At 37.4% G+C, this 22891-nt stretch overlaps 1 protein-coding gene across 7 annotated transcripts in view; it reads right to left on the reverse strand.

Moving 5' to 3' along the window:
- Positions 1–14535: 14535 nt before the first annotated feature.
- Positions 14536–22891, reverse strand: part of KLF12 (KLF transcription factor 12) — a 585204-nt gene continuing 576848 nt past the window's right edge. For all 7 annotated transcript variants that reach the window (XM_070239860.1, XM_001496646.6, XM_070239863.1 and 4 more), the window contains one exon: positions 14536–19527. In XM_070239860.1, the coding sequence (XP_070095961.1) occupies positions 19346–19527 (182 nt within the window). In that variant the 3' untranslated portion in view covers positions 14536–19345. The remainder of the gene's footprint in view (positions 19528–22891) is intronic.

Here is a 22891-nt window from a genome sequence, read left to right on the forward strand (position 1 = left end):
GCCATCATCACACCATTTGTCAACAACTGACTGAGGTCTCTCTCAATCTTCTTTGCATTTACATCACACATGTCATATTTGTGAATTGATGTCAACAAGCCAATGGCTTTATCTTAAGTCTAAGGTAGAGGAATCACTCATCAATAACACACTCACAAGAAGTAGGACTATAAGAAATATGATGGGAGAGTCCTTCTTTAGGTGATAAGGAAGTGAAGAGACGTCAAACACCAGTGCCTATATGGAGCTTTATGGAGCAGTTAACCTTGAGACTGTGCTGTAAGTAAAGATTAAACTGCAACCTCTGGTTAACAGATTTATAGAGCTTTACAAATACCTTGGTTTCACTATTTATGCTTTTATCTACTTCTGGACTTTATTACTGCTTTCTGTCCAGTGATAGTCTTTATATACACAGAATGCCAAAAGATTAAACAGTGAAAAGAAGTCAAAAGGTTTCCTTTGTCATCTTTGATGTCTTAAAGATTTTAATAGAGAGGCACACCTTCCATCAGTTAGAGATCCACAGAAAATGGCACCCCTTTCCCCTGCATGGGTGACAAGTATTTCACAATTCACAGTCCCCAGATAAAGGGAAAGAAAACATCAAAGTAGTAGCTCTTGAGGGTCATGGTGGAAAATAACTAGCCCATGATTAGCAGTTCATTGCACGTGCACAAAATCTCAATATTTACTTCATATGATACAGTCAGCATATTGGTAAATGAATATGTCACAGTTATACATTGCACAAAAGAGACTATTGTTTTGCTTTTGTGTGAATAAAGACAGCTACATCAGTGTAGAAGATGAATTTAAAAAAAAGAAAACGCAAACGTTTTTAGGCTCCATCTGGGTTAAATGATTCTAATATGACAGAATCTTTCACAAAAGACAGGAAATGACAATGTTAGAATGAAATACATTAATTTTGGAAGGAGAAAGAAAACATCAATTAATGGTGTGAGGAGGTGGCCTGTTCCCGCTTGCCCTAGCTCTGAGGAAGTATTGTGTAAGCTCCTGCCTTCATGTTCCTGAGGTGCCTACTGTCACAGGGGCGAGCTACCAAGCCATGTGAATGCTACGATGTGAGGGAAAACAGCATTTCTGACTAGAAAATTAAGTTTCTCTACAATTCTACCTACTCAGCAAGAGCTATAGTCAACACATTTTTTTCACTTGAAGAAAACAATTTATTTTCTGATTGCAACGAATTTTGTATACCAGCTGTCATTCTGGGTTTCAAAATACTTTATCATATAATATGTTTTTAAAACACAACAGTAATCAAATGATCAAATGAAACTATTTCTAAATAGAGCTCATATATGAGGAATAGTATCAATTTAGGACTTTCCAAATGTGAATTGTCTTAAAGATTTTCTTTGGAAGGATGAAAATGTATTAAAGTCACAGAAACAAAAAGACTTTTTTTTTATTGTCATAAGACTTGGTGGATTGAAATCATGAAAAGGTAATCAGATGCTAATGAGCGTGGGCACCGGCAGAGAGTCTGAGCAGAAACTTTCAGGTAAATTGACACCTTGTAATTTTAAGAATTTTTGAACTTTTCACAATATTCTGTCTCCGTAAAGTGCTTTGATATGTTGCTAAAATTCTATTTTTTAATTTTTGAAAAAAGGAATTTCATATTTCACCACAGTGTGTGTGTATATATATATATATATATATATATATATATATATATATATAGGGGAGTTTCAGTGAAAGATTATGGAATATAATTTGATAAGCCTCCTACTAATGCTCATTTTGACATGTGAGTAAATTTTTAATTATCAGTTATGTTATTGTGCCATTTCTTTACGAAAACCTAATGTATTTGAGTGAATGTGAGCATGTGGGTGTGTGTGTGTGTATATAAGGAAGTGCATTTAAAATATGACATAATTTTCAAAAAATTTACCAGAACATTCATTTTTAGGAATAAAAATATCACTCACTCTCTATTGCCTAAATAATAAAGGTTAAATTTCAGAATTTAGCCTTATGGCCTTCTGTTATGGAATCCAAAAGCACCCTTTCCATTTTATTGTTTCTGTTCTCCTCATTAAAATCCTACTTATAAATTGGATCATTTATGTAGCCATCAAATATTTATTGAGTGCTTACCACATGCCAAGCTTTGTGGACTCAAAGATGAATAAGGCACAATTTCTGCTCTCAAACAGCTCACAGTCTAACAAAGAAAAAGATATGTAACCAGCTACTTACAGTATTATAAGTGCAATGTTTGATGTGTGTTTAAGGCACAAGAGGAAATGCCAGCCAGTTCTGTCCAGATAGGAAATAGATTCAGGGAAGATTATATAGGGGAAGTAATAAATAAATTAGAATTCACCAAATAGACACACAGAAAATGATGTTTTAGGCTAGGGGAACATGAACACAGGTACAAAAGTTTGAGATAAGAATGTAGGTCTGTTCAAGTGCAGATGTTTGACTATTGCTGGAATACAGAGTGCAGGGGTTCACCATCTTCCAAATGCCATCCATCCATTAAATCCTTTGTTCTTTGCTCATTCTGTCATTTCTGCAGATTAGAATGGATAATGTTGGTTGCTTATGGGAACCTGATGACTTTGACATGACCTTGGACCAGAGTCTCTCAGCCTTGGCACTACTGATAGTTTGGACAGAAGAATTCTTTGGTTTGGAGGACTGTCCTGAGCACTGCAGTATGTTTATTAGCATTCTGGGATTTTACCCACGAGCTGCCAGGAGCAACTCTCTCTACTAAGTCATGACAATCAGAAATGTCCCCAGTCATTGCTGAATGTCATGAGGGGGGAAAAATCACCCTCTGTTGAGAATCACTAACTTAGATCTCTGTGTCCATACAGTCACTTTAATATTGATAAGGGTTATAACCCTACTAATTAGGAATGATTATAAGGAAAAAAAAAATTCCATCATCTTCAAAAGTCTTTAGGACTATATGGATACAATTAAATGTATCAAGAACCAAATAAACGCAAGTCCAATCAAATAGAATTGCATTGGGTGTGTCTGTGTGTATATATGTGCATGTATAGACTACTCTGAGGATATGGAAGAATTAGGTAATAAAACAATATAGCCCAGGAATATGGGGTACATAACCACCTTTACTAAATTATAGATTTCCTATTCTGTGTTAGAAATAGATCTCCGTGTTTATAACCCTATAGGTTTCCCATCAGTGTTGAGAATTATGTATCACTGTCTCAAATGAGATCTCTAGTCACATTCAACTTCAACCATCTGAGAAGGTAGCCCTCAAACTATTTGAAATCTCAAAATTGTTTCCTTTTAATTCCAAGAAAATTTATAATTAAGTATAGAAATATTTGGGAATCAAAATCATAGTGTTAATATTTTTGTGTAAGGAATTTCTGTATATTTGGTATTTTATACATTTGTAATAAATAAGAGAATAACTAAGAGAACGTGTCCCGTTAGAAGCAAGTCTTGTGAATCTAATTTAAAATATGTAATTTAAGCAATGATTTTAATTTTTAAAATTTTAAGTTGAAATCTTATAAAATTTATATACAAAATTGGAACACCTAAAGAATTTAAGAATCACCATATCTAAAGTTGAATAGATTTATAAAAGCATTTAATTCTTGGTACTGCTTGTTATTAATCTATTAAAGTTCTTAAAAGAGAAAGCAAATACATTACATTTACAAATTCAGTTTTTAATGTTTAAGGGAATTTAATTGTTTGGAGCCCCCTACAAATAAATGTTACATTTGCTAGATTTATAAACATAATACCATTTGAATATTGAAGTAAACGGTTAAAGCAGAACTAAACTTTGGAATTTTTACTTTAATAATTACATCTTTATTTTTTTAATGAAATAACTTCTGCAAAGTCTTTTCTGACTAAGGATATAACCTCAACCTCAAGGACCGAAAAACCTCAAGGACATACAAAACACACTAGAGGGATAAGGCATCTTCATAATGATGATCAAACCTAACATTACTAATAATGGGAGAAACTCACCTCATGTCCCTCCTGATGCAAGGCACTAAGGAGGGTACATCACCTATGTAGTCCCTGCTAAACAAATGTTTAGTCTGAATCTAATCGTAAAGAAAGAAATCTAAACTGAGACACCTTCAAAACAACTGTCCTGGATTCTTTACAACTGTCAAAATCATGAAAGAACATCATCAAAACAAGCAAAAAAATAAAACAAAAAAACCAACAAACAAAGCAGGGAAAAAAAGCAGGGAGGGGAGGCTAATGACTCTGTAACCCTTGATTGGATCTAGATCCAAAAATTAAAACTCTATAAAAGACATTACTGAGACATTTTCACAACTTTGATGGGAATAGATCCTTGTTCTTAGATGATAGATGCTGAAATATTCAGAGAAGTCTAGAGATGTCCACAATTTGCACTTAAGCAGTTAAAAAATGTGTATACTTTGTGCACTGTGAATCTAGGCTGGAGAGTATATGGATGTTCACTGTTCTATTTTTGAGCTTTTCTGTAGGTTTTTAAATTCTCGAAATAAAAAATTGAAAAAACATCTCAACTCTCATTGAACCTCAGTTTTGCTCCCTTATGAACCTCATGAGTCTCAGGAGAAGTTGACCCCAACTTCCAGCACAAAGGAACTGGCCTTATCTAAGGATTTCCTTGTTAAAGATTGGCTCAGGAATGTGCTTCTTTCTGAATTTGGACCAATGAAACTGGAAGAAAGGTTTGCTACAAGTTTTCCTTCCTGTTTCCGCTTGTGGGAGAGATTCTGTGAGCAAGTCTCTCTCTTCCTCTTTTATGCTTGTACATGAGTGTGAGGCCTGGGAATTTTGCAGCCATCTCACTTACAGTCCAAGGAAGAAGCTCCCAGAAGGAAAGAAAAGGGATAACAAAAGTTTCAGGGAGGTAGAACAGGAACCACTGGATAAACGAGTGGTCTTTCTTATGGGAATCAACTGATTCCTCTATTGTTTAAGCTGGTTGAAATACTTGCAGCCAAACACATCACCTGATATGAGCCTTAAGCTGAAGCTGCCTTCACACTCAAATGCCACATCCCTCATCATATGACCTTAAGATCTCCATTCCAAACTGTAACTGGCACCAGAATTTTCATGAGGAAGGAGCTACCTTTATTTAGCAAAATATTTTGGTAGGGCAAAAGGTAAGACTCTAAAGTCAGGGAGACAAAGACTAGCCTGAGCAACCAAACAGATGGGTGTATTAGCCAGGGTTCTCCAGAGAAACAAAACCAACAGGAGGTGTGTGTGTTTGTGTGTGTGTGTGTGTATCTATCTGTATCTCCAGATAGATTTATTTTAAAGAATTGACTCACATGATTGTAGAGGCTTGGTGAGTTCAAACTCTGATGGGGTGAGCTGGCAGGCTAGAGACTCAGGGAAGAGTTGCAGTTCAAGTCCAAAAGCATCTGCTGACAGAACTCCTTCTTTCTAAGAGGCAGTCAGTCTTTGTTCTATTAAGGCCTTTAACTGATTGAAGGAGGCCCATGCACATTTTGGAGGGTAATCTGCTTTACTTGAAGTCCACCTATTTAAAATGTTAATCTCATCTGGAAAACACCTTCACAGAAACATCCTGAATAATATTTGACCAAATATCTGGGCATCATGGCCCAGTCAAGTTGACATATAAAATTAACCATCACAATGGATAAATTGCTCAGTGCGAGAAATGAGCACACCTGGATTTGCCCTAGGAGATGGTGGGCACAGGAAAAGGAGAGAGACCAGTCAACCAGAGGTTTTCAAACTATATTTTTTACAGTGTGCCTTGTCACATGCATGCACATGTTTACATAACTGAAACAAAGGCTACGCTTCATCTTCTATGCTTTCTTCTCTTCCATTCCATTCCATCCCATCCTATCCCATCCTATCCCATTCCAGTCTTTATTTAACTTCTGAAAATGTTCATCTTGACCCACAAAATGGAATTCATTGCCACTAACAGGTCACAAAACTTCAGTTTGCAAACAATGAATATACAATTTACATGTGCACACTCGTGTGTGATGTATGCGTGCATGCATGTGTAGTAAGTCAAGGAAGAGGCTGACAGGACAGGAAACAGAGATAGTACACATCAGACCTTGAAATGATCCACAAACCAAGAGAGTGAGGTGATTGTAATAATGCAAGCAGTTCCGCCTCCCTTCCCTCCAGTGCTGCACACACCCTCAAAGTTCGCAGAAATCTTGGGGAGGGCTTTGGTCTTTCACTGGGCATGGAATTATGGATCCAAGCACCTGCATGCACTGTAGACCTCAGGGGACATGGAGGCCCAGCTGACTATCTGTGTTATAGAAGCCATTCTCTCTACCTTTAAACTTCCATAACACCATAGCCAGTTCTGGTAGTGATTTTCCATTCATATTTTATACTATAGAAACTGTGTATTTATTTTTCTTGCTTTTTGGTGAGGAGGATTGGCCCTGAGCTAACATCTGTTGCCAGTTTTCCTCTTTTTTTCTCCCCAAAGCCCCAGTACATAGTTGTTTATCCTAGTTGTAAATCATTCTAGTTCTTCTATGTAGGATGCTGCCACAGCAGGGCTTGATGAGTGAAGGTGTGTAGGTCCATGCCCAGGACCCAAACTGGTGACCCCCGGGTTGCTGAAGCGGAGTGTGCAAACTTAACCACTTGGCCATGCAGTTTGCCCCCAGAAACTGTATTTATTTACCCTAATAGGCTGTAACCTACTTCTGGTCAAGAATTATGTCTTAGGCACAATTTTCATGTCCCATATCAATTAGGAACGTATCTATACAGAGTAATAACTCAAATATGTGCTTTTCCTTATTTTATGCATGCAAAAATTGTTAGTAGTAACCACAATAACATGACTTGTTATGAGTGGCAAAATAAATAAACTTTATGAAATTTCCTAACCATTCTTCCATGTTTTAGACATATCAAATATATTAAATGCCCACTTAAGATACATAATATTGTTATGTGTATATATATATATATATATTACAAAAGAATTAACATCAATGCCCAAGTGAATGTGTGGATTCATGCTGAACATATTATAAAGCAATGGCTCCAAATCAGCAATGAAAGGTGAAGTAGGGTCCACCAACCCCAGTTCGGCAACAGAATATACTGGCCACACTGCATCAAGGGCCCTGAGGATGATCACTAATTTAACCCTTCATGACCACATCTACCTCATGACCTCGTCTATGATCAAGATCAAGAGTTCAGATGAATCTGGGGCAGGAGCAAGGCCACCCTTGAGATGCTGAAACTGACTTGAATCTCTGGTACAATCTGAAAGCTCTAAGGTACCTGGACATCACAGTAAGTCATGGGACAGACAAACAGTGCCTTGCAATCCTCTCCACAGTGATGGATTATAATATATGCATGTAAACTGTAGTTATAATAAGAGTAAAAGGGGGCATCATGATGGCTATACATGTATTTAAGCAATTCTGGTACATTGCTGAGTGAACCCGTTTTTAGCATACTTGCTTAAATCTGATGCTGTTGACATCATCATAGCCTGATAAAACTGAGTTTCACATACACACACACACACACACACACGAATCTAACACAGTGAAACTATAAAAGAAAAAGATGATGTAAAAGTTGTTCCTGTACAAGGAAAATGTAATTTATATCAGAAATAGACAATCACTCAAGTGTATGGGGTGTGTAGGCGTTCATTGGTGAATTTAGACTAAACAGGAAGTGATGTAAATTATACTTATTACACTGCTGGGAGAGAAATATATTAAATCCAGACAGCACTCGGACAAAGCACAAGGAACTCATTGTGTTTAAGGAAACCAGGCAACTGGTGGGAAGACAATGTACTATACGGTATGAAAATCATCAGTGGCCATTTGGGACTAAAATAATATTTTAGGAAGTATGATTTTGTTCTACCACTGAAATATTTTTTCTTTTTTGATAAATCCCCAAGGTATTCTAATCTTAATCACATTGCTGTTTCAGTACTTTTAACTATTTCATGCTGTTGTTTTGTAATCATTAAATTGGACAGAATAAGAAACAAAGAAACCATCAATGTTTAGGTTAGAAACATCCAGAGAGAAGTTGACGATTGAGGAAGTTTTGGAATTATCTAGCACCCATATAATTCCACCTACTGTTGAAGTATCCAGGAACGAGTTGGTAGAAGAAACACTGACAAATAAATTACCTTGAGAGTACTAAATATCATGTGATCTATTCCATGAGATTTGTCTCATTGGTCTATCCTTAAGACAAAGCCTCCTGAGGTGAACTGTAAAACAAACAAACAACAAAGCTGGTGAGCTGGTTTGGCTGCTTGTGTGGCCTACAGACAACTCTAAAAAAATCAGGCTAAAGATGTATAAATCTAACGTCCAACTTACCATTTTGTTACAAAGTCATATCCAAAATGAAGTAATTGAATGAATTAGGTTCAGCCTTGCAAGTTACCACCATGCTTCATCAGTGTAGAACAAGACAGACTTTCCTAATTTATTGTCCCTGCCTTAATAGAATATTTCTAAAATGGCATATCTAAAATCTTCACAAATAATTTAGTAAAAATGTACTTATGGTTTATTGCCTCAATTTTCAATGAATCTTACAACCTTTTAAAGGTGAGTAGTTTCTTTTGTAAAGTTGGTATTACGACTATCATGAAAGTACCAAGGAAGATGTCACTGGGCGAGGAAATCACTCCCCTAGGACCCTTTCCTTTCATAGTGCTCAAAACAGCTGGCTTTGGGAAAGTCAAAATAACAGTGCACTGAGCTTCCCAATGAATGCGGAAGGAGTGTGCTTAGATGGGAATGAAGTGTTAAGAGCAGCCCCCATGGCTTTCTCTTGCAGTGTCCTCGAGTGGAACAGAACGATTTCACAGAACTCAACGTTCATTTGGAAATGGATTTGAATCAGTAACAAAGTGAGTCAAAATCGACTTAAGTCTCTGATTTTTATGAGTTGTTAAACTATGGTTTACTGAGTATGAAATGGATAGTATTTTGTAGGTTTATTTGTATTTATTTGCATGTACACAATCAAAGTTATTTGTTGAATATTTCTACGATATTCATTGCTATTAACTCTCTCTCCCATCTTGACCCCTGCTCTCTACCTCCCATCCTTTCTCCATCCCCTTAACCCTTAGCCCTTTACTAGCTGAGGACACCAATCCTGGAATCAGACTGACTGGGAAAGTTGCCTAACCTGAGTGCCTCACTTTTTCATTTATAAAATTAGAAGAATAATAGAACCTAACTGAGGATTTTTGTAATGAATAAAGGGAACAGATACAATGCTTAGAACACTGCCTGGCATCTAGGAAGTACTCAAATATTGCTTTAATTATCATCTATCACCATTCTACATAATTGTTAGTAGTATTTACTGCCATTCTCATTGTAGAATGGATTTTCCTAGTACATCTTCAATTGAAGGACACTATATAGGAAGATACTTAAACAGATTTTTTGACTGCTTATTTTAGCAATTATTTAAAAGATATTCTACTCATTAATGACCTTATTTTCAAAAGCCTTATAATCCAGTTTTCTTAAAAATTTACAGAAATAAACCAGCCTTGGCATGGCCTAGACGGATCATTCTACACTTAAATGATACACAAAGTCTTAAAACTTCAATTTTAGACTCCAAAAGATATATTTTTTTATATCACTTAATATTTCTGGACCACTTTTTAGTTTTACATTCATTAAAATATCAAGTTAGGAATCCTGATTTAGGTGCTAGTTTATGAAATAAAAACTCTGTTCATTTTTTAGTATAGAGTCTATCTTGTTCCGTGTTTTAAATTACTATACACAAGTGGTAAAGCTTTTCATAACAAAGGTTTAATTAGAATGCTTAATAACTATGATTTCCAAAGTGTCTGAGTCAGCCTTAGTAATAATTAAGGAGTTTTGTTCCATACAAAATGCTTTATTTAACCTTCATGCCTTCATTCAGATAATTATACAAATGCATACAGTTAAAGGTTTAAACTCTATTTCGGTTCACAGCTCAATTCATAGGAAAGTTGAATACAGAAAAGCAATGCACCAACAGAATATGTCTGAGACACCATTAAAAACGATAACACTTGTTCATTTAAATCTGAGAATAGACTGGAATAATCATCCTCTGAGAGAATCTCATTAGGAGGGTCTCCCTTTACATTATCATAGGGCAAAAAAAAAAAAAAATCACCATTTTACAGTAAAAGAAAAAAAGCTCTGAGTATATTTACAATACATACACTATACATAAATACAAGAACAACACTTACATAATATTAATAAACTTATAACAGGGGTTGCCTAAACACTACAGAGTATATAAATGCAGAGGAAACTATTGGGAAATTAGATCTTTAGATAAGCTGGAGAAATAAATTCATTTGCAATTAAAACTCTGAACAGAAAACCAAATGAAGATTTAAGAAATTAACACATTTGCTTGCCAGCATCATTGGGGGCTTTCTCCTTTAATGCGTAGGACCTCCTCTGGGCACTCTAACTCTCTGGGGTCAGAGACCCAAGAGGCTTTTCTAAAATTACATCTGTAAAGTGAATCAGACGCAGCACATCTATTTCAATTTGCTGTTCAGAGGCTTCAAGCCTACAATAACTGTTTTGTAAACTAAAGGATGTTTTTGTATTTTTACACAGACAGATCTTGTGATCCAAACATCATGTATAATAAGCTAAGTGTCAAGGAAAAGGAAAAAGATGCCTGCTTGGTTTGGCCAAAGATAATATTTTTCTTTATTCCCATGTATTTTTTCAAATATGACTGAGAGATTTATTCAAAAGAATATGACATTTGAATTGACCCCCACACACCAAGAGCAATGTCTAGACTACTACTAATTATAACTAAGTCATTTTAAGTGGCAGGTGGGTATCTTAAAGGTGGTCTGTTCTCATCGTTTCACAACACAAAGTTCTGAGTACATTCTTCTATGGACAAACATGGATTTGCTGGTTTCTCTTTTTTTAAAATGAGCATGTTATGATACACATAATTGCATTATGATGCAGGATGACATAATACATAAGACGATGTTTTCAAGCTGGTTTTGTAAGTAGTTATCTCACATCCACGGAGAGTTGGTTTGCCATGTGATGCAATGTGTCCCACATAAACATGAACAAAACAATACAGCCACCATTCCATGGGAGGATGGTGATTTTTAGAAATGAATTTTTAAACACAACAAATTGTGGACAGACAAGTTGATAGGAAAGAGCCTTGAATATAGGCACCAGTGCCCCAGTTCAACAATATCCATCCAGTGTAATAACGTTTGAGGAACAAAATATATATTGTAGTCTGGATGTAATTACAAAATTCTATGGGAAAACTAGAAATACAAGTAGGGCAAAAGCATTTTCTATAATGTTTTATGCTGTATCTTTGGAGCATGAAATTAGCAGAAAGGGAAGATGTTGGTATGTCCCTAAAATACTTTACTTTTTGATTACTTGAGCACTTTTACTAGAATTTGCCCCCAATTCTACCCTTCTATTCACCCTCATTTCTCAACAAAAATGAATCCCTGTGAAAGTCTTGGTAAGCCTGCTTTGGAAAAAGCAAGATATAATAATTCACACAAAGAGTCATTGGTTCTCGCTTTGCACAAAGGGCAGACTCTGTTGTCTCAAATATTTTAAATTTCTAGATATGAAATTCAGAAAAAAAATACTGATGTGACTATTTCCACTATTCATGTCTTTTCAACTCACCTAAAGTTGTGGTTTTGTTGTTGAGAAATTATTGCTTGTGAAACCCAATTAACCGAGAAGAGAGCCCCTTTTCACAATGGGTCGTGCACACGGAACGCTTGCTTTCAGCAAAGAAGAGAATTTGTTTATACAGGTTTTATCTCTTCCCTCAGCCAAGTAACAAGGAGAAAGATCATAATTCAGGAGATTCATTTCAGAAGAAGAAACACCATGAGAAATGACATTCTCTTAATGTTTTCTGAGTCCATTAGTACTTCCATGAATCAATACTGTCAGAGACCTTGTTCTACACAGAAAAGGGGAGGGAAGGTTCATTTCCCTGATGTTGCACAGCTTTTTACGCAAAATTCAATTAAAATAACAATAATACTATAAACCAATTATTTATAAGACTATTTAAAACATTCCAAGGCAGTACTGTTAAGTGAGAAGTCTGAAAAGGACTTACAGGTTCTCTCTCCTTGCTCATCATCTGAATGTTTGTGATTGCCACCCCATTAACCACCACCAGGAGTAGGCTCTGTTATTAACAACTAGTTCCATGGAGGTTAAAATTTCAAATGCAACTTAAGCAGACTCTAGAAGGTCACATAGGTGGCAAAATTTTTACTATACCTACAAAGAAATAGGTAGAATCGAGAAGACCCACTCTGGCTCAAATGCTACGAAGTAGGGAAGAGTTTCGATGCTTTTGGATCTCTAGGCCAAACATTTAGGTGGAAAGCAACAAGTTCAGGGAGACACCTGGTTGTTGCTGTTTGTTTACAATGATCCTTCGTGTATGACTTTCCAGAAGACTGATTTCAAATATTATGTACCACCGTCAAGTTATGTGGTATATCATGTAGATATATCTTGGAAAATATGATGACTACAAATCCATAATAGAACTACTTAAGAGTTAGAAATACGGAAAGTTGGCTGCTGGGAACACACGTGCAGTGTGGTGTGGTGGAAATACAGGTTTCAGAGCCAGAGATAGGTAACTTCACATTCCCACTCCACCGTTCACTATTTTTGTTTGTGGACAACTCTGCCACCCAATTCGTGCCTCAGTTTCCCATGCACAAAATGCAGAACTGTTGTACAGATTATAAATAATGTGTCTAAAAATTACCAAGTACAGTGCTTGGCACACAGTAAGTGTTTAATAAAGAATAGTTATTATTTTCATGGTTTGCTGAATTTTTGACCTTTCAAGTTCTTTTAGTACTCTCAGACAACTTGCAGAAAGCAGTCCAGTCAGAAGACTTGACTTCAGTGAGTTTAAGGAACTCACCAGCTTTTCTTTGACACTTAATTATTTTACACCCTTATCCTGGCACATTTCTTTCTCCTTTTCCTTCTTTCTGAAACTTGGAAGAGGAAATGGTAGATGGTTTTCTAGGCCTGTGGTCTGCTTCTGGAGAACACTGTCCATCATGGTAGTCTTCACTGTCTAAAGCCTGAGTATTTAATCACAGTCATACTTTCTAAATTGCTCTTACCAAATGTTTGGCTCAGAAAGAGTATAATTTTACTGATAGCCCTCAATAGCTTGTTTGGGTGGATGTGTGCTCTGAGATGGTAGGGGTGGAGAATTTCCAGGGCTCTTGACTATTCATATAATCTCACTGTATATTTCTATTCATGACTCCACTTTTAGCAGTAAAATAATTATAGCAAAAATGTGTGAAGTTCTGAATGTAAATCTGGTAATTTCCAGGACTAACTGCAAACCCTGGTTAAAGGCTAGGCTTACTAAGTGTCAGCTGTACTTCAGTAGACTGTTTAGGGAGAAATGATGTGCCAATATTCATTTCAAAATTAGGGAAAAAGGAAATGAAGAAATGCAAAGATGGATTTGTGCATTTGGTATTCATGGATAAAATAAGGTAAAACAAACAAGTATTTCTAGTGTTTTGCTCTAAATAAATTGGCCTTTGTTAACTGAGCAAAACTTTCTGAGCCACATACAGTGATTCATTAAGTTTGGGGCAAATCACAGTGAAGTTTTTATCTCAAAATTATAATCGCCATACGCCATTAGTGTACACTGAAGATAACCTTAATGTTCAGATTTGCATTCTTACATTCTAGAAGAACGATTAAATTAGGAAATGCTAACGTAAACAAGATTAGGTATATTTAATAAGACACAAAAGAATTTTTGAGGGAGTGTGCACAGATTCAATTTGCTACATGCATGTATTTACTCTAAGAGCGTGTTTCCCAAGTGTGGAGGAAAAACCCAGTCTGATGAAGAATTATTGCTGTGGAAAAGTAGAGGAGTATCTCATTGGTCATAATCTTTATTGACAGGCACTTTCAGCTTTTAATTCATTTCTGAAAATGGGCATTAGCTTATTCCTATTGCCAGTATAGATTCACTTAACATGTGGCCATATCCATAGCACTTAATCTTGTTAACATGTAGCTACTGCTAAAAGTATTCCCTCTGGAATTCAACAAGAATAAACACCTGTATAGTTTTTTTGATCAAGAACTACTTCGTTGAGGAGGAAGATGACTGAGAAAAGAAAACCATTGCTAGATGCTTCTCTTTACCACAAGTAAAATCCTGTGCAGCTGTTTTCCCCTTTTTAGACAAAGACATTTTGAGTTTGGAATCAGTTGTCTGTAACTTAAAATGACTTCATTGTGTTTTAAACCATCCTGGCTAAATTGAGACAAGTGGCCACTCCATTTTGTCAGAGCACAAGGAATGTATTCTGACAAAGTGGAACAGAGTTCCCATGGCAATATCACTAATTGTGTGTAAGATATACAAGGCATATCCGAAAAAGTTTTTTTTTTTTTTATTGTGATGAAAACTAGAAGCTCTTTTTCCCAACATACTTCATCAAACTATTTACAACCTCTGTAAAATTTGTGAGTTTGAAAATACTTTTTCCACTATCACGTTACGAATACAATAAAATATCTTCCCTCTATTTTTTAAAGATGCAGTATCCTCCTATTTCATTTTCTTATGAAAATCTGAATTTCTATTGCAATTGCACGGTATTTAGCATATTTAAAGTACCAATGGACATGGGTTACTAAACACACATTACTCTATAATGAAACTGAGAAAATATAGCATTTTAAATTTTTTATGTACACTTCTTAACTATAAAATGCGAGCAAAGTCATATATAGCATTATAAGCTGATTCCCTAAGATAAATAACTTACATTTCTACACAGCATGGATTATTACAAATTCACTCTTTTAAAAAAGTTCTTTGTTGATATTGATTAGCCCATTGGCTGCTGCATATGCAGGTGTGTATACAGGTGTGCATGTGTTGGGGGTGCCTGTACAGGTAAGTGGAAGGCAGTGTGGGATAAGTAGAAATGTGACATGAAAGATATGACTTACCAAATCCCTTTTCTAAACAAAACCAAATCAAACTGAAAGATTTTTTTAATGAGATGTACTACCTCAGAAAAACTGAAGGAAGAGATTTGGTCAATGAAGCTGTAGACCACGTTTACCTCCTAAATTTACAGGCATCAGTAAAGAGCAAAATCTGAGACTAGATCGTGGAACATGAGTATTAAGGCTTCCTGGGCCTATTACGAGTCATAAGAATTATGTCACGTTCAGTCCCTTATCCGAAGGCTATAACTCAACATATCATGGATGCTGGTATTCTTAACACTGCTTAAATTCTGTCAACCCTTACTATAAATGTTAAGACACCTTTATAACAACATCATGGCTACGCTGCTAAGCAGTCATAACAACGTAACAAAGGCGTATTAATACATTTGAAGGCCTCACCTCACCAGATTTATTCAATTGCAGCTTTGGTAAGTATAATAAAGTACAGAAAAGGAATACTGCATCTTTATCCATATACATGTTGTCATTCTAATGAACTGATTTCAAAGTGCAGAATTATATTTATGTTTAAAACACAAATAACAATTTGAAGTTAAAAAAAGTTGTATAAAAATGAACACAATCTTTGTATAAGCTATTCCAAATTTCAACTATCATGAGAATGGCCTTTCTAATCACCCAGAACTGGCATTTGTAAACACTGTGGCATTTTAACTTCCCCTCCCCCAGACAATCCTCGTCCTATTTTGTACTTAAACTTCAAAGTGAATAAAAAGTGCTCTTTTTCTTAAAAAAAAAAAAAACAACGTGGTTCATGTTACTGTTATTCAACTGCTTTTGAAAATAAATGTCCCATAGTGTTTTGTGAAAAGTAATGCCAGGCAATAGTATAATCTTTATGGTGAAGCCATTAGGAATTTCAGTCTAAATGCCTTAATAGAACTTAAGACAAATCATCAAGCAGGCTTCTCAGAGTCCACACACAATCGACAGGATGGGGCTGGAGATGGAGGGGGAAGCGTGACTCTTTTCCCAAACAACTTAAGATTAGAAGAATATGAAGAGGGAATCTATTAAAACCTCAAAGTCTGAACCTCATAACTTTTCAAATAACATTAACTTCCTTGAAATCAATCTCGACAATGCAAAGAGACAGGTCTACTGTAGCTTCTCAAGCCAGCATAGCCACCTGTGTATAAGTTCCCAAACATGCATGTACATCCAGCTGCAAACTGAGCAGCTTCAAATTTAAAACCAAAGAATGCTTCTAGTTAGGGAACAACTGACAAGCCGTTTGGATTCTACTCCTTTTCTGTTGTTCATCATCTACTGTGCTTTTTCAAAGAGGCTAGAATGGACATAAGACGAAATGGAGGAGGCTTTCTCATGCCTGAAGATATTCCTACCTAAAAATCCAATTCCTTCTCTCCCAAACCACTTTCCTTTCCATGGGGAAACATTTGTAGAAAACGCAGAATCTCCTATGTCCCAAGACAAACCCCAAATAAGTGTCAGCCCTGGGGTGAGGTCAGCAACTCATTCACTGCTTGTGCTTGGATCCCTCCTTAGAAGTACTGATACGTCAAAAGGGGGAAATGGCGTAATGCTGACAGGTTTATCAGTGAACTTACCGTCTCAGTCTGGTTTCCACTTTCAGAGGGTGAGGAGGAAAGCTCACTTCCCTGAATCTTTCCTGTGTTATTAGAGAGGAGCAGCTCATTTAGTTCTGTGCTAAATTTAAATCAAGCTGTCACTCAGGAAGCACCCACTGCCTGTCAGTTCTGTGAATTCTAAAAAAATTCCTACCTGTAACACTCTCGAGACATGTCTCAGCAGAGAAAAGAACCGGCCTTCTTGTGAGAGCAGGCAGAATTAAATCAAGTCCACACTTCACCTGAGCGATTCACTTACTACCTGCCAACCAGGTTCCAGGACTAGCAGAAAGGGCTTCAGGGTTGTGTTCGCCACTCTCTGAGTTCTTTGCCACTGACTGGTAACCAAGGCTGGCATGCACCAAGAAAGCTCTTTCTATCCAAACTGGGCACAGGCAATGAGAAGTAGGAGTTGCATACAGTACAGATAAAAAACTTTCCAGTTGGTAAAAAAACCCCAGTGCTTGGTGGGTAGTAGATTGTGTAGCTAAAGAAGCTATTTATCAATAGAATTGCAGCCCTTGTTGGAGGAAAATTGCCTGATGAATTTTTCAGACCTGGCAGAAAATGTAGAGCACATAGTTTTGAAGACAGAATTTGACCTGAAAATCATTATGCTGTTGCTTGAACATTAAAAAAAATTCCTTTTGATACCATCCAACATAATTGTCCTTATTTCACTGTTTATAGTTCTTGCTTCATCAGAATAAGATTATCTGAATTAGAAGATGATCCTAAAAAGGATAATTCTGCAACCAGGAATTATTTCAGAATGTTCAAACATTTAAAAATGAGCTAGTAATATTGTGAGGTTAATTTGTGCAATTCCCCAAATCAAGTGTTTATAATTAAAATATATTGCAAACGTCTATGCTGGCAACCTTTTACATCTAAGCTATAAAAAATCTTAACAACAACAATAACATAAGACCTTGCCAATCCCCTTAGTCACATAAAGCTGAAAAAAACAGCTTTTAGTGGGGAAAAAAATAGGATAATTTTTCAGAAAGAATGCTTGTTGGTGATGTATTGCTTTGTTTACTGTATACTTTACTAATCGCAAAAAAGGCTTGTAATTTAGGGGGTTGACGGGACTATAACTTCCTCTCACCCTCAGCATAGGGTGAGTGGGTTCAACATCCCTGCGGATGCCAATGCAGAACCACTGGGTCCTAACACAGTTTAGAAAATGAAATCTGTAAAGAAGAACCTATTGGAGAGTCACTTGTCCTTGGCTCTCCAAGTGAGGAGACTAGCACCATGTCAGGCTTTCCTCAGGGAGCACTCCCTTTCCACTGACTCGATTCCAAGGAGAACTGACCCATTAACCCAAGAGTGAATTCCCTGCTATGCCTCTCTGGCCTTTCTAGTCACTAAATAACTGTTTTCAAACAAGAAAAGGGGAGCATAATCTTTAATTGTGGTACTCAACCAAGCAGGACAACAAACAGCAGAAAGATTACCTCAGTGCTGTAAATGTAACCAAGACATCTAAAATGCTGGGGTGTTTTTCACAATCCCTTTAGAAAGTATGAAAATTGGTAACGTGAGTCCTCAGTGAAGTTATTGTAGGAAAGTCCTTTTATTCATTATTGCTTTTCTCCTCAAGAGGCGCATTATTTCCATCTCTGCTTTGTCTGATTTTTCATGTTCACTGACTTTGCCTGGGCAGCCCCACCTCTTACCTTGGTGCCAGTGTGTCTAAGAAAAGTTTTTTTCCCCCGATTCCTTGTAACCAAATACTAGGGGCAGGAAGAGATGATGCCTAGGTGACAGAACACTGCAATTTGAAGTGGGGCAGTAGTTTTTTAGACAGGCTCTTCCTATTCAACTACAGAACACCTCTGTGCCAGTCCATGCCAGGGCAGACACCAGGACTAGACTCCAACTGAAATGTCGCTGTCCCTCTGCTTGAACAGATGAACAAAACAGAATCAAACAAAACAAAAACAATCAACAACAAACAAATGAAAGCTTCAATGTTGGGTTTCTTCAGGGCATGGCATAATGACAAGGTGCGGGTGATATCTACTTGTTGCCATCACTATTGCAAAGGGCTGCCTGAGTGCCCCTTTCTTTTCAGGTAATGGAACCTCTCCAACAGCTTCTTCTTTTCTACTGTCATGCTGCTTGCTGGTAACAGATTGGATGTGTGTTCTATCTCAGATAGCAACTAAAATTTTTGTAAAAAGGGGTTAAGGGGTAGGATGATGGGAGAATAATCCAAATTTAAAAGGTCTTGCTCTAGCCATCAATTTGTGGTAGATGACCTTTAAAGTATCGATAACAAAATGTCTGACAGCTCAGAAAATGTACAAGCTACAAACATCTTTAAATGGCAGAGTACACAGCACGGAAAACAATGCCTGTCTCTTCAGCATTTGTGTCACCAATCTCCCAGGCCAGCGTGAAGACGTTTCTTGTGTAGTCGCGATGGGGGTTACCTTCAGACCGAAAGGAGAAGTGTTACTTCTTTTTCCTGCTCTGGTTTCAGACATCGTGGGATGGTGATGCCCTTTTGTGTTAACACTGTGAAGGGGATTCAGCCCTGCTGAATTGGGTGCTGCAAAGAGACCCAGCTCTTACGCTCAGCTGGACAGGTCGCATTCCTCACACCAGCATATGCCTCCGGCGGTGCAGTGCCAAGTGGTCTGACCGGGAAAAGCTACGATCGCAGTCCGCGCACTTGAATGGCTTTACTCCCGTGTGTTTGCGGTAATGCCTTGTCAGTTCATCCGAACGAGCGAACTTCCAGGTGCAGCCTTCCCAGGTACACTTGTAGGGCTTCTCTCCTGGAAGAAACAAAGGGACACACGCTTTGGTGCTCTGTCACTTTTCCATAATACCAAGCGAGCACTGTATTTTGGGAAATGGTTGGTCTCCATGGATCTTCTATTTGGTAATCCTCTGTCAGGAAACCTCACCATCCCAACAGCGGGTGTGGGGTCAGACAGGTTGGGGTTTCAGTCTCGTCTCTCCTGTTGTGACATCTGGCAAGTCAATTAACACTTGCATCCTTAATTACAGGTAAGTTACTTCACAGTCAAAATATCAAAAGGCAGAGACTGATTGCTACTGGATATAATCACCACTGACAGACTCAAAAGGCATCTTAGAACTCTACTTAGGTTGATTTGGTTCTAAGGCTGAAACTCACAAAGAATTACAAAGGGTAATTAACTATGTTTTGTTTCAATACTCCCCCAAAATGTCCATCACTTAGCTGGTTTAAGTCTATTTTCGGATACAAAGTCCATTTATCAGTCACTGAGAATATCTGCAAAATTTCATTACGATAAAGCATTCCACCCCACCGCACCCCCAAACCAAGTGTTAAGTACATACTATTCATAAACATCTACTTTTTGCTTGTCTATTGGAAAAGAATCCTAGGTATCTTAATAGTATAAAGTTTAAACACCATTTTCAGTGACTTAAGAATTAGGGCGAGCCCTGAGGAATCAAGTTGGTCCTAGTGTTGAAACTCACAGTAAAAAGCAGTCTGGAGAAGTATGTAATTTGACCAGGTCCTCAGCCAACTTGTAAGGACAGTAAAATATGCAAAGGCTTTGCTGGGAAAAGATACACTATCCATTGTCCAAATGAGCTCCCAGGGGGAGCGGGACAATAGTTGACCCAGGTGTGCTTTTTCCTGGCTCTCATTCAGAATGGAAGCCCTGTCCCCATGCAACCCCACAAAAACTGATCTCTCCTCTGCCCCTTCCATCCGATAGTCAACAACATACTGTTTGGTCACACATGGCCTCTGGTGAAGAAGGCCTCCGACAGAGAAGGGATCTATTTGCTGTTCACTATGAATAGAGCTGCAAAGTGAGTATTGATCACCCCTCTTTACAGATGAGAAAACTGAGGCTCAATGTAGTAAAATAACTTGCCCAAAGCTGGTAAAAATATGAGTTTGCCTCCAAATCCAGCACTTTTCACTATGCTATGGTGGAATGGCTAATTCTTTCCCCACATAAACTTTGTCAAATCCTCAGACAAAGTCACTTCAACTTTCTTAGGTACTCCCAAATTACTCACTTCCTATTTCTAGCCAATCACCTATCACAAAATATCATACAGATTTTGTTTAGATGCCTTTCTCCTCTACCAGTTTCCGAATACGTGGAGGTCAAAGACCATGCCTCTACCATTTCAGTATCTTCAGAGCCTAGATAGGTGCCCAGCAAGTGACTGAATGAATGAAAAAAACTGCCACACACACACACAGAGGCAGGTAGACAGGAAGCTACTAAGCCCTGTAAATGACATGTACAAGTAATGCCTACATGGGAAAACTAGACCGAACTGGACCAACATTTTTTATTCAACTCTTCAATAAATGCTGTTTATATGGGTCCTTTTTGGATCAAGTGGCCCTTTCAGAAGTGAGTGAATAGTATAGACCAGTCGAATCTAGAAATGTTGATGCATTAATTGTGGCCCAGAGAAAGCTCCAGGTTACTCTGAAAGGGCTTCTTTGAAGTAGAAGCCTACTCTATATCTTTGGCAACTGTTAATATGCTTTTATTTACATGTCATCCCTATAATGCTTTGAAATTTACATCATGAGCATGGGTTCTAATGAGGTGACATTGATATAAATCATGTCTCCAAAAACACATTCATCTCTTGGGCATTGAGCTCAACTGAACTCTTCATCACCAACAGGCATCTCCTAGCTATCTCCTGTGTTACTATGGAACCAGCTACAGAGTTTTCGGCCTAAGAAGGAAAGAATAAAGGATTTTCTTAATCGGGGAAAAGCATTTCTCAGTCGTGTGGTAGGAGGACATGTGTCTCTATCCTGGTGAAGAAGTGTCATATGAGTCTGACAGGGATTAGAAAAGCTGTTGGATCCTCACCTTGCTGTTCCAGATAAAGTGAGAGGAAGGGCTCCATAACTAGGATGGGCCAGGAAGTAAGGAGGGGCAAGGAGAAGGAGACAAGAGCTTCCAGACTCACTTCAAGCAAGATGTTAGCGACTGGAATAGCCCACCATCAGGACAGTTTATTGGCTCAGGAACTCTCTGGATTTCCTTGCACACCCAATTTAGGCACTTAATATTCTCTAATTCCTTCCTCAAAATTATAATAGCCATACTTTCACTTTCATTTTGGCTCTTTAATAATGGTATTTGTGTCTTTTCCACTTGAAAATTTATAGCAGGGGGTGGTAAACTGTGGCCCCCAGGCCAAATTCATTCTGTGGCCTGTTTTTTTGTAGCCTGCAAGCTAAGAATGGTTTTTCCACTTTTAAATGGTTGAGGAAAAACCCCAAAAGTAGACTATTTTGTGGCATGTGAAAATTATATGAAATTCAAATTTTAGTGTCCATAAATAAGTTTTCATTGGAACACAGCCACATTCATTTGTTTATGTATTGTTTATGGCTGTTTTCCAGTGATGGCAGCATTGAGCTTTGCAACAGAGAATGAACAGCCTACAGTGCCTAAAATATTTACTATCTGGCTCTTTACAGAAAGTTTGCTGACACTTGATGGAAGGGAGAGGCACCTCTGCTTTTTGTATGCTTTCTGATTATGTTAACTTACTGAATTGGGGTACATAATATACATTGTGAGTTTGGGATGGGTTGGGTGAAGGAATATTTTGGCCATAGAATAATCACTTATTTTCAACTTAGGATTCTCAATTAAAATTCTAATAGTCTCTCAGTAACAAACACACATGATATTTATGTCAAATACTTTAAATTGAGAGTTCTGGGCAAAAGGAAATAAGTGATTCTCTGAAAAGGCTCACCCAATTCAATCAGTTTTCAAAATATCTTCAGGATCTTTTCCGCTTGTTAAAAAAGTACAATAATGAATAAGGTCTTCCCTAAGAGGGTGAGGGTCAGGATGGAGTAGGGTTCGGAATGTCTCTATATGCTTTACCTGGTAATCAAAAGAGCAATGATTCTACACAGTGATGGAGTGCCACCCCACCCCCTTTAACTCAGTTGTGTTACAATGGCCGCGCTGATGAATGATGATGAATTACTATTCTACTGAATTGGGGGAGGTGGACACATGGAAGGAAGTTCCTAGAGAAAGTGGGAGCTTAGATGTTTGGCATAGTTTCTAAGATGGATATTTTAAAGAAGGAGGGGCAGGGAAAGCAACAACTGACAGCAAGGATTTTGGGGAA

The sequence above is a fragment of the Equus caballus genome, chromosome 17 (genome assembly GCF_041296265.1).
Source record: "Equus caballus isolate H_3958 breed thoroughbred chromosome 17, TB-T2T, whole genome shotgun sequence".
Taxonomy (NCBI): Eukaryota; Metazoa; Chordata; class Mammalia; order Perissodactyla; family Equidae; genus Equus; species Equus caballus.